At 36.4% G+C, this 13146-nt stretch overlaps 1 protein-coding gene across 1 annotated transcript in view; it reads right to left on the reverse strand.

Moving 5' to 3' along the window:
- Positions 1 to 309: 309 nt before the first annotated feature.
- The window catches only part of GMPS (guanine monophosphate synthase), a 47609-nt gene continuing 34772 nt past the window's right edge, over positions 310 to 13146 (reverse strand). The window contains exons 11-16 of the mRNA XM_066369869.1: positions 13023 to 13138; positions 10096 to 10221; positions 7382 to 7497; positions 5986 to 6116; positions 4674 to 4846; positions 310 to 3610 (exon numbers count right to left, since the gene is read on the reverse strand). Of these exons, the coding sequence (XP_066225966.1) occupies positions 3509 to 3610; positions 4674 to 4846; positions 5986 to 6116; positions 7382 to 7497; positions 10096 to 10221; positions 13023 to 13138 (764 nt within the window). The 3' untranslated portion in view covers positions 310 to 3508. The remainder of the gene's footprint in view (positions 3611 to 4673; positions 4847 to 5985; positions 6117 to 7381; positions 7498 to 10095; positions 10222 to 13022; positions 13139 to 13146) is intronic.

Below are 13146 nucleotides of genomic sequence, written 5' to 3' on the forward strand. Positions count from 1 at the left end.
TTTTCTCTCAACATATGTACCCTGATTTATCAATGTCACTGCATTAAATTTAATAAATTAAAAAAAAAAAAAAGACTTCTTCTCAAACTGTCAAGCTATGTTATTTCTAACACAGCCAACAATCATAGGTGGGACCATTAAGGTGAGACTGGGTATTTGGTCCTTAAAAATTCTTTTGTGTTTGCCAATCTTAGGAAAAAAGGAAGTGTTCACTGTTCCGCTGCCCTCCCTCTAACAGGTATAAAAAAACAAAATACATTTAAATAGAGAGATGGCCCAAGTAGGTGGTGAATAATGGGAATATAGTCATGATCTACCAAGAACCACATTTAATTCCAAAACTCATTAGGTAACCATTATTAAACTAAGCTTCTTTCTTTAAGCATAAAATGAGATTATAATCTTAACGTTTCTCAGATACTTGAATGAAATACTGTAAAAAGTAGAGCAAAATACTGTATGACACAAAAAATGTTTTGCAAAGGAAGAGAGAGTTCTAAGTATGGGGATCCTCGGGATATAACAATCTCAACATACATTTCGAGTTTACAATGCTCTCATAAAAACAAAATTGAGATGTATCTCTGCTTATGCCATTAGCAATGTATTTACAGACTACATGGGCAAACTACAACAGATCCTGTACTATCTACATCAGCTGCTTCTTGAGATGAAACACCTGTAGTGCAGGTAGAATCATCTCCAGCATCTCCTGCATGTACCTTAGACCAGTTGTCCCCAACCCCCGGGAAGTGGACCAGTAGCGGTCTGTGGGCCATTTGGTACTGGTCCGCAGAGAAAAAATAACTTACATTATTTCCATTTTATTTATATTTGAACGAAGTTTTATTTTTAAAAAATGACCAGATTCCCTGTTACATCAGTCTAAGACTCACTCTTGATGCTTGTCTCGGTCACGTGATACATTTATCCATCCCACCCTAAAGGCCGGTCTGTGAAAATATTTTCTGACATTAAACCAGTTTGTGGCCCAAAAAAGGTTGGGGACCACTGCCTTAGGCAATCCTGATTCACCTGACCCAGTATCTCCAGCACCTTCTGCAGGTTCTCCTGCCTCTCCAGCTTCCTTCTCCCAATAGTTCACTCTCTCTCACCTTGCAATGCCCCTTCCAGTGTGCAAGCCAACCACAGGAATAAAGGTAGACTTTTTTTTTACATTCATTTTGTCATTTTTTGTTACTACAGTACAGTGTACCATACAGTATGTTTATGTCCTTTTCCTTTTTCTGTAGCTTAATGTGTTTCTCTGTTCTAGACTGTGATTCTACAACTGTGTTAGGATAGGTAAGTGACTTACTTAGGCTAGGGTATTTCAACTTACACCAAAATTTGAGTTATATCACTGTCATAGGAAAATAGAAAAGCATGGACAGGGAAAGCTAATATAATTGTGTCATAACCCAAGGACCTGGTATTAAAGAATTTCTGAATTTCAGAAATTTTCATTTTTTCCCTTTATCATGTCAAGGTGTGTTTTGGAGAAACCATCTTTCCAGTATTAAGTAGGACTATGTAAGGGGTTTAGTAAACAAATATGGGAAAAACATTAGGTTGAAAAAAATTATTTTTAACTTCTAAATTTCTCAGAACTTTAAATATCATACCACAAATCTCCAAGATATCCAAGATGGAAGGACAAGTGGGCAGCACTTCCCAAGCTTACATGACCTAACCCTTTTACATGGATCATCTCAGTGAAGCAATGTTCCCACAGAACATACATTAGGGGGGAAAAACACTATTACTATATATTCTTTCTAGATTCCTAGTATTTGCTTCAAAACAAATTAAGAGACTTTTGCTAGAAGAAGAAGTTTTTCACCTAAACATAAATGTCTGTAAACCTTTTTTTAAGTTATCTATTCTAGCTATAAAATAACAAGATTCCAATTCTGTTAAGGCCAGATCACTAACACATCCTCTTTTCAAAAGGCCATTATGAATAACTCATCGTTAGGAAAGAAAATAAACCTTTTGAGTTTGGTAGAAGTCATGTGACTTCCTTGGTCTCAGGTAAAGATATCTGTTTACGATAGACAGGACTCACTCTTCCCCTCATGGCCCAGCAACAATTTTCTTGTCCTCTGGGACAGCCAGAATGAAGACATCTGCCACGCACAATTTTATTGTTATCTAACACTAAATTCCATACAAAATTTTGTGCCTGACTAATACAGAATTGTGAAAATAAGAGGCAGCAACCTGAGATGGAAATGGCATAAGAAAAGTATGGACAGCGAAAGCGAGTATGTTATATGTCAATCATATCCCAACAAAAAATGAACAAGGAAAAACGTAACATTCTGAAATAGTAACATCAGCTAAAATACTGAATGAGAAACAGTTGTAGAACTTACATCTAAAACTGTGTTTAGATGCTTACATAAATGTTATAAAGGATCTGGTAGAAACTGCTAGCAATGGCAACGTCCAACCAGTTCCTGAATTTTCTCTTACAGCTGGTAGGATTACAGAATTTGGCAACAGCTTGCATGGGCCAAAACTAGTCACAGTCTTCTGGGAAGCGGGTAATAAACCTGTGCACAAATTACATCTAAGAGTTCATTTTACAATTCTTTACTAAATAATGTAAGCTTCAGGCATGCATTTTTAAGCTGCCGGCATGCAAGATGGCTTTTGTGGTCTCAGAGCTTCACCTCCGACCAAATGAGATCAAAGCACTCAAATTTTATGCCACAACATAGATAGTCTCTTCTAGGGAGAAAACAGAAACTTCTTAAAAGGCTGCTGGAGTGGGCCATATAAGGCAGGGAAGATAAAGCTCCTTACTAATGAAAAGGTTGACTGTGAGCAAGATGATATCTGTAAAAAACATGACCTGAAAACATTTTAAACTGAGACTGATAGTTTCTTCCTCTCACAGCTGTGACATCATAAACTTCTAAAGTTCTTCAACAAATTACTGGTGATTTGTATCTTAAGGTAGCTTACATTTTACAACATCAGCATACTGCAAAGTGGCTGGACTAGCTCAGCTATACCTTTATCTGACATATTCATCAATTCCCCCAATCTACAGAAAAATAAGCTACTTACATGGAGACTCAGATTCTCCAACAAGTATACATACTAAGTCACACTGGAGAATAATGGGTGTTTTCTAACAGCTCTGAGAAACTGGCAATGGAATAGAAGCCCAACACTACCCCCAAACGTACCCACCTTCATACATACACCTCCACTGACAGAGACATCAGACAACGCTGAGTTTATACATAAAGAACAAGTGAGGCAAGGGCAAATGCAGTGTCAATCTGAGTGTAGGCAATGCTTTGATTATACCCGTACAAACTCTTCCACCCTTTTACTTATCCCCAACTCAGCCCTTAAAGGCCCACAGATTTTTGCTGTGAAGAATTCAGATGGGTTGTAGCCGCTTTGGTCCTCTTCACAGTACTGCATGTCAATACCGGAAATGGTTTCTATTCAATTTAAACTGCACACAGAACTTTGCAGAACAAGTTTATTACTCCCACTCTGTAGTTCCTGGGGGCTTTGATGTTAAGTCATACATAATTCGAGAAATACCAGGAATCTTCTTAATCTCAGTGACCATCTTTAACACCACCTGTTATAAAACAAAGATTAAAATAGAAGAGCAAGAATCCACAGCATGTGCAAAAGACCTAGAGTGTGGAAGTTGAAATCATGACCTATTTTTATTGTTGTTCTCTATGTATAGGGGATGGTCTGTGGCTAATGTTATGTAGTGAACCTATTTCCCTCAATAGATTTAAGTGATTTCAACTCAAAGTATGGTTCACAAACAAGTGCTGGCCTGTACGTTGTGTTTGTTACAGGTTCACAACAAGTGTTTAGAAACATTTATAGCAATTTGGCATTACTATGGCATCTAAACATATGATTTTATTTATTTAAGCAATTCTTCATAAATTACCTGTGACTGAAACATACAACTCTGAGGCTGCCAAAGTGGTGGGTACATAATGTACTATAGAAACCACTGCCAAGTGTACAAGAGAAGGCCTGGTCACTGACTGCACAAAACTTTAGTAAGTCTGAGCCCAAGGGAACACAGACTATAAGCACATTTCCCAACCCAGCAATACAGCTGTAACCCGAGATTTGCATCAGAGTACTCAGAGCAGCAGTCTAACCAACAAAGGCACACTGTGATTTTCATCTGCTACTAAGCAAATAAATAGCTCCTTTGGAATGCTACGGTGGAAAGATAATAGAAGAGGAAGATGGTGATCAAAAACAAAATTGCTAATAGGCAGAACATAAGCAATTCATGGGTTTCTGGTCATAATGCTATCAATTATCATCCTTATTTCTAATAAACTTCTCTTCACTCCTAGGGTTTTCTTATTTACTTGGAGAATATTATTTATAGAGGCTGGGCTGGCCAAATTAAATAAAATTACAGATTAGAGTTGGTTGGTTACTCTCCACATAGTAATCAGACATCTAGAGGGATATAATAAATGTAAGGCCTTAGTAACTACTCCAGTGTCCTAAACAATCAATTATGTGGAGATAAAATGAGCCTGTCCTATGAATAGAAAACCAACCCCAGAAATATCAACATTGTCAGTCTATTCCATTCACCATATTATAAAATGTATGAGGTATTGAAAATAAACATTAGAAGAAAATATGTAAATTACCTCTACAGGGATCTCATTGCCAGGTGTTGCTGGTATACCAGTCATGAAATCACTAGTAATAAAGGTTCGAATAACCACAGATCTCTGGCATGAAGGCTGCTTCTGAAGGGGGTCCCGATCAAAATGTAATGGTGTCAAAATCACTGGCATCTGGCTGATTTTTCCAGCATATCCTGGAGAAAGGAAGGCAACGTGCAGAGCCAATCACTATCCACGAACTAGCACTCTGACCCAGTTCAATAAAATCCTTCCAGACAACCCCTAAAATCATATACATGCACATACCACAGTAAGGACAATCACTGTGTGTTGTTTTCAGGTACTCTCACAGCATTTTAACTAATTAATCCCAAATACAGGAAACATAATTTGAAAAAGTCTATTCTTGCTCTTCATGGTGTTCTGGTCTATGCAGCAAACACTGCCCACTGCCCCAACAGGAAATAGTTCCTTAGGTTCTTGCAAGCCTCTGGTCACATTTTCATCAGCCAATCAGTACATAACCTTGTTTTATGTGTGTTTCTGTTTAAAAATACTTTATTTAATATATACTGTAGATTCATTAATTCACATCCAACAGCACTATAATTCATGCATGAGCAAACCTTATCTAATCTACCTATTTTCTCTGAAAGGCACAAAACAGCCTTCCTGTACTTAGAAAACTTGGCAGCACCTCAGAACTATGCTTGGGGGATACATTAAATAGTGAAATCACCAACAAAAAGCAAAAAAGGCAAAAAATATGGTACTAAAGAGACTACAAAAAGGATACTTGTTTGTATGTGTAAGAGCTGAAACCAGAAGTCAGAGTACTGCCTTGTTCAACCTCAGCTGGGAACACGCAAATTGAACAACTCAAATTTCCTGCCACTCAGCACATGTCTGCAAATGACCAAAGGTGAATATATTTTATATGAAGGCATTATCACAAAATACCATATTTCCCCTAGTATAAGATGCACCCTTTTCTGAAAAATTTGGGGTCTAAAAACTGGGTGTGTCTTATACAGTAGTTGTGGAGGTTTTTACTTGCATTTCCCACTTTTTCACGCAGATGAGTAGTTGTATGAATTTTATGATGAATAAAACCTGAGGTCAATCACTTTACCTAATACATTTTTTTTTTCATATTTTGGGCCCCAAAATTAAGGTAGGTCTTATACATGGGGAAATACGATAGCCATAGAAATAAATAATAAAAATGAAAGCACCTAAAAATTAAGTTACATTCTCTATCAGACATCACCACCACACCAAACTTCCAAATTCTAGTTAGAGCACACAGTGATAAACTAAATAAATAACTTACCAGACTCCCTGAGAATATTCTGAGCCTCAAAATCAGCTTGGCGTAAAGTACTGAGCACCCCTGTTGTCAAGAAAGTGGGAGTAACATCTGTAGGAGGCTCTTTAACTGGTAGGCCAAATATATAGACAACTCTAGAAAGGGAAAGGAAAAAATTATAGAAAATTAGAATTTAGTATGAGTAGCAGGGCACATAAAATAACATTCTTTCCATTCACCTCTAGGCCCCTCTCCTACCCACTTCTAATCCCCAAATGGGTAAATTAGGAAATAAAATTATAAATACGTCTATATTCTATGTACCATCCTCAAAGTATATTCTCTGGAATATTAATACCTCAAAAATGTGCAAAGATATATGTGATTATCACAATCCTCTTTTCATATAACGTCTTAGGCTTAAGAGTGTCCCCAAAACTTCATATTCATCTGGAATCTGTGGTTGAAATAGGGTCTCTGCAGATGTAATCAACTTAAGATAAGGGTGGCCGCTAATCCAATGACTGGGTGTCTTTCTAAAAAGACAGGCATTTGGGAACACAAACACACAGAGACAGAAGGCCACATGAGGATGGAGACAGAGATTATTAGTTATACTGTCACATGCCAAGGACTGCCAGCAAACACCAGAAACTGAGAAGAGGCAAGAAAGGACCCTCACTAGAACCTTCACAGGGAGCATGGCCTTGGTGATACCTTGATTTCATACTTCTAGCCTCCAGCATTCTGAGAAAGTAATTTCTCTTGATTTTTTGTTGTTGTTGTTGTTTGTTTGTTTTAGTGGGAGAAAGACAGGGACAGACAGGAAGGGAGATGAAAAGCATCAACTTGTAATTGCATCACGTTAGTTATTCATTGATTGCTTTCTCATATGTGCTTTGACCAGGGGGCTCCAGCCTAGCCAGTGACCCCTTGCTCAAGCCAACAACCTTGGGCTCAAGTCAGTGACCATGGAGTCATGTCTATAATCCCATTCTCAAGCAGGATGAGCACACGCTCAAGCCAGCAACTTTGGGGTTTCGAACGTAGGTATTCAGTGTCCCAGGTCAATGTTCTCCTTTGAATAGGACCTGTCATTATAAAATCAATAGATAGGTTAAGTTGCTAGTTTGAAAGACAAGTTTTAAAACTGCCTTTAAAATATTTTATACTAAAATAAAAATCCTTTCATTTTTTTCCTTTAAACAAAATAATTTTTTTAAGTAAGCAGATGATTATACTGTGTTGAAGGAACAAAACACAAGATCTAATTAAATATCTGCTCAGTTGTGACCTAAGTGTATACTTACATGTACATTTGAGCCTATTGGTCTTTCAATAGTGAAAAAGCCTTAAAAAAAAAAAGGACATCCTTCCATTACACCTCCCCCCTCCCCCTGGTTCCCACTGTAGAACACACCTGTTAATGTTGTGACACATGCGAGGTATAAGCCTCGCCAGGAATATAAGAGATTCCCAGTCAGGTTCATCTTTACTGGAGATTCCACACACATAACTGTAGGAACGACAATCACCCTGAAAGTAAAAGCACAATAAAAAATTTTAATGATTTTATAGAAGTCAAAATATGGACTGAAACCATTTCATGCATAGTGATACCATTAATAGTAAATTTTTTTAAACAAAAACTTGTTTATGAAAGTACATATAGATACTTCTCTAATAATGTAAGTGAATTCTAAATTAAAAATCTATTGAGTTCTACCTAAATCAGGCCCGGCCGGTTAGCTCAAGTGGTTAAGAATGTCATCCTGAAACAACAAGATTGCGGGTTCAATCCCCAGTCAGGGCACACATGGGACGCAACCAAAAAATGCATGACTGAGTGGAACAACACATGCTTCCCTTTCCCCTCCCTCTCTCTCCCTTCCTCTGTCTGTCTCTTTAAAAATCAATGAAAATTAATCCCTGGCCAGATAGGTTGGTTGGCTGGAGCATCATCCTAGAGCATGGAGGTTGCCAGTTTGATTTCCTGGCCAGGGAACATAAGAGGAACAGCTCAATATTCCTGTCTCTCTCTGTCTCCCTACCTCTCTTTAAAATAAAAAGAAAGAAAAAAAATTCTATCTAAATCAGTTCAGACATAGTGTCTATTTCAAGAATTTATTCAACATGCCAGAGGCCCACTGGAATTTCATTCCAAGCAACTGACCAATGGCAGACAGCTAGCACACTCTGCCAGCCAGCACACTAAATTTGGCAGACACCATCTGCCCATGCTGATTAGGTGAATAAGGGTTCTTAAGTCAGAGATAAATATAATTTCATAAACATTCACTTATCAATTTCTTTTAAAATAAGCTGAAAAAGTTCATTTAAAAACAAGTGAATATAACTGGTAATAATGATTTTCTTTTTCTTTGTCCTGTTTCATCTAGTAATTTGTTTTAAAAATAAAATCAAACTAAAAAGCAATTTTAAAAGAATCATCTACCTAAGAAAACAAGAATTCAGACTATATGAATGCTAATTTGACAATGACTATCAAAATTTTAAATGTACATACTTTTAATCCAGGAAATTATCTTACAGAAGCACATGAGTAACTGCTTAAAGAAATAAAACATTACTAGCTGAAATGCCTGTAACGGTGAAATACTAAAAATGGTTTACAGGTAGTGGAATGATTAAAATATGGCATAACTGTATATGAAACATAGGCAGCAGTTAAGAATAAGCTCCTTTTAAGGGCATGAAAAGATAATAAATTCATGGTGTTCAGTTAAAAAAAGAGTTGACAAACTACGTGTGTCTATAATTCCCTTTATTTTTTAAATAAATTTGGAAGAACACATACTACACAACTAAAGAGCAAGAATAGAAAAAATTACTTTTAAATGTATTGCCTATTTTTTTACCAGTATGGTTTACTTTGGTATTTAGAAAATAAAGTTCACTGCTATACTAATCATGAATAAAATATACTAATCATGAATAAAATTTTTACTGGCCTTCAAGGCTCCCCAAAGGCCTAAGAGATTAAAATGAAGCTAAATATCTAATAACAAAAGAAACTAATTTTGATGGGAAAAGTAGTAGAGCCTGAATACGCTTCATTTTTTAAAAGTTACTCATCCAACAAATTCAGGAAAGAGTATGTTTACAGCTTTAGGTGAATAATTTCTAAAACAGTTCATGTCTTCCAACATATAATTCTATCTCTATGAAGCCATTAACCCAATAGCTGACACTCATACCATTTCAAGCTAAATTACTGAACACCTTTTCTAGTTTTCATTTTATTACAGACTCTGAACTTAATATAATCTAATTATAAATAGCATTTCGTGAATAGCATTTTAAAAGTAAAAACTGTATTATCCTCACATGCTTCTACCATTGGAAAGACAGAACAATAAATACAAAAGATGTTATCTGGACAGCATCACAGCTAAAAGATGTGACAGATATAGAGAATACCAGTTTAAGAAGTACCCTGGCTGAGAACAAGACCTAAAAGATGTAGGATGTTCACCTGGAGGCCGCCTTCCTGCAGTTAGACCAAGAAGGATAAATGACAACATGACCTCCTGGTGACTTTCCTTCAAGGCAGAAGAAAGCACACTAACCCTATAGCAAATCTTTCTTTGATTTTTTTTTTTCTTGTGGGAGAGACAGAGAGAGTCAGAGAGAGGGACAGATAGAGACAGACAGACAGGAAGGGAGAGAGATGAGAAACATCAATTCTTCGTTGCAGTTTCTTAGTTGTTCATTGATTGATTCCTCATATGTACCTTTACCGGGGGAGCTACAGCAGACCAATAACCCCTTGCTCTAGCCAGCGACCATGGGCTCAAGCTGGTGAGCTCGGGGTCTCGAACCTGGGTCCTCCACATCCCAGTCCAACGCTCTATCCACTGTGACACTGCCTGGTCAGGCTTTCTTTGAATTTTTACTTTTAGTTAGAGGTGACAGATGTTCCAAAACTACAAAATCCTATAACCTTGTTCATTCCATAAACATTATATAAACGTTTTTATATATTTTTTTATATTTCTATATTTGTTATATATTTTTTCATACTTCATTTTCCCAAGCCATCCTATTTCATTATTAGTGGAAAAGGTATCTGCAGAAAGATATGTCACAGGTCAGTGAATTCACACAACTTACCTGCACTCCTACAGTTTTAACTGGCAGCAGGAAGGCATTCAGCGAATGCAGACTTGTGATTTGCATCAGCTTCTCCTGGTCCTCTTCTGTTGTGCAGGCTTTGACTCTTTGTAATAGTGTATGTGGCTGAGAAAACCAGAGATATTTCTTAACAGTTTCCAGAAATAAGGTACTCATTATTTTGTATCTATTACTATCTTACATATCTACAGTTACTGCTCTATAGCAATATATATTTTGGGTATTTCTCTTTGACTTATGTGTGCCATGCAGTATATTAGAATTTCATTCCTGAGGGCTACTGGAATGAGATATTAAGTATCAAGGTAAGAAATACATATTAAATTTATATACAACTAGGTTTAAATCCTCTTGACATGCCTCATAAATCTCCTAATCTCTAATAAAATGTTTTGCCATACAGTCAGTTTTGTCTGAAATTAATCCTCCCTCTTCTTTTTTTGGTTTATTTGTCTGGTATATGTTTTTCCATTCTTTCACTCTCACCCCTTCTATCCACAGGTAAGGAGACTATATAGTTAGATTTTACTTTTCAATCTAGTTTTACAATCTATGTCTTACCTATAGATGCTATTCTTTTTAATTAATTGTGGGTTAACGATATGACTAGATTTCATTCTACCGTTTTATTCAGTGGTTTCTATTTGTCCCACTTTTTCTGTTTCTTTTTTCTTTCGTACATTCTGAACTGAGATTTCTCCAAGATCATTTATTACCCCTTTCCTAGTTTTAAAGTTAAACCCTCTATTTTTGTTCTTTTAATAGTTCCCATTAAATGTTAGTGTGCATATCTGACTAAAGAAAATAAATCTCTCTAACCTCCTGGCAAACAATGCGAACATCTTTAAATGCTTTAATTCCAATCAATCCCCTTGTGGTTCACATGCGACTTTAGCTATATATCATTGTAACAGTTTTAAAATAAACACCAAAAATTATAGATCATTATTTTCATTTTATTCCATGTTCGCTTGAATTTTACCCATTTACCATTTTCTGTGTTGACCATTTTTTTTCTCATATCTCAGATCTTTCTCCAGGGATCCTTTCACTTCTACAATCAGTCTTTTAAACAGAGGTTCTCAAGCCTAACTGCACACTCAAATTACACGGTATGATCAGGTTCCATCCCAGGGTAAGTAGGACACTAGGAAGAAGGGGTCCAATCACAGTATACTTCAAAAGCTTCCCCAGATTCCAATACATAACCAGGATTAAAAACCACCTCCTTTATTGAGTTCCTTAAGTAATAGACTGTTGGTGGTAATTTCTGTTTATCTGATATTAGAAGATAATATATCTGTCCACTATTGTGAACAATTATTTTCTCTTAGGACCTTGACTTCTCCTTGCTTTTACCATTGTTTTCTGTATAACAGTCTTCCCTTTGTTAGGTAAATTAATCTTTTCTCTGCGGCTGCTTTGTCTTTGGCAGTGTGGAGTTTTGCTAGGTATGCACAGTGTCAAACTCCTTTCCTTTATTCTGACAGAGATAGATTATGTTTTGCTGAATCTTGAGACATGGTCTTTAACCAGAATGGAGGCATTCAAATACTTGTGTCTATTATCTCCTTCTGAAAATATGTTAAGGTTGACCTTTCCATCCTATCTTTTTTTTTTTTTTTTTTTTTTTTTTTTTGACAGAGACAGAGAGAGAGACTGTTAGGGGCAGACAGACAGGAAGGGAGATGAGAAGCATCAATTCTTTGTTGCAGCTCCTTAGTTGTTCACTTGATTGCTTTCTCATATGTACCTTTACAGAAGGGCTACAGCAGAGCGAGTGACCCCTTGCTCAAGCCAGAGACCTTGGGCTCAAGCCAGCAACCTTTGGGCTCAAGTTAGTGAACATGAGGTCATGTCTATGATCCCAGACTCAAGCCAGTGACGCCACGCTCAAGCTGATGAGCCCGTGCTCAAGCCAGTGACATCAGGGTTACGAACCTGGGTCCTCCGCATCCCAGTCCGACACTCTATCCATTGCGCCACTACCTGGTCAGGCTTTATCCTACCTTAATTTCTTCCACCCCTATTTTCCCTTTGATGTTTTATTCTAATTTCTACATAATTTAATGTCTTTCTTTAGCTGTTTTTAATTTGTTATTTTCATTTCTAGAACTTAATTTTTTAAAAACTGCCCATTTTTGATAGCCTCTTAGCATATACCTTATTATAAATTGCTTCTTTCAATTCAGGGGTCTCAAACTCGCGGCCCAATCCACGTTAGTGGATTAGTCTCAAACGCGAGTTTGAGACCCCTATGCTAATTCTAGTATTTGAAGTATTTGAGGGGTTTTGCTAGTTTCTACTACCTCTCATTCATGATACCTTGCTTCTTCTATACTTCGTAATTTTTTACTGTAAGCTCTTATTTGTTGGAACTGTATGTATGGGAATTCTTTGAATCCCAATTGAAGATACTCCAAAGAGTCCATTTATTTACACTGCTTCCTGCCCTACACCTAGAACCACCACCAAACAAGGTTCACTTTAAATTAGAATTGAATTCTGGCAGTTTTTCAAACCACACAGATTATAAATTTAGGCACCAAATTTACAGAAGTAATAGATTTTTCTATTCCTCCTCAATTTGAAGCTAAAATAATTCTCCTTGCTTTCTTGCAACACATATAATATTTTAATACACCTTTTCATAGCTAACATTTTTAAGGATTCAGAATATCCAATCTGCTGTATGACTAGAAATAAAAGTCTGTATTTAGGTGTCTCTGTAGAATATTTTCTTCATAGTCATTTCAAAGATTAAATTACTATGAATATTCAAATAATTAAATTCTAATAAAGTCACTGTAAATTCCGCAGTACAATAACAATACATTTAATTCCTTGTACTGGTTAGCTGTCTGTTTAGAGCTCCCATAATATATAAATTTAATATAAATTATTACCTTTTTAACACTTGCAGAGAAATCAGCTACTATTTTCAAAATATTGTTGGTTTCAGGAAAGTCCTTACAAATATAAGGTTCTTCAGCACATATTACTCTGATTGCCAGGCCAGGACCTAAATAG

This window comes from Saccopteryx leptura, chromosome 2 (assembly GCF_036850995.1).
Source record: "Saccopteryx leptura isolate mSacLep1 chromosome 2, mSacLep1_pri_phased_curated, whole genome shotgun sequence".
Taxonomy (NCBI): Eukaryota; Metazoa; Chordata; class Mammalia; order Chiroptera; family Emballonuridae; genus Saccopteryx; species Saccopteryx leptura.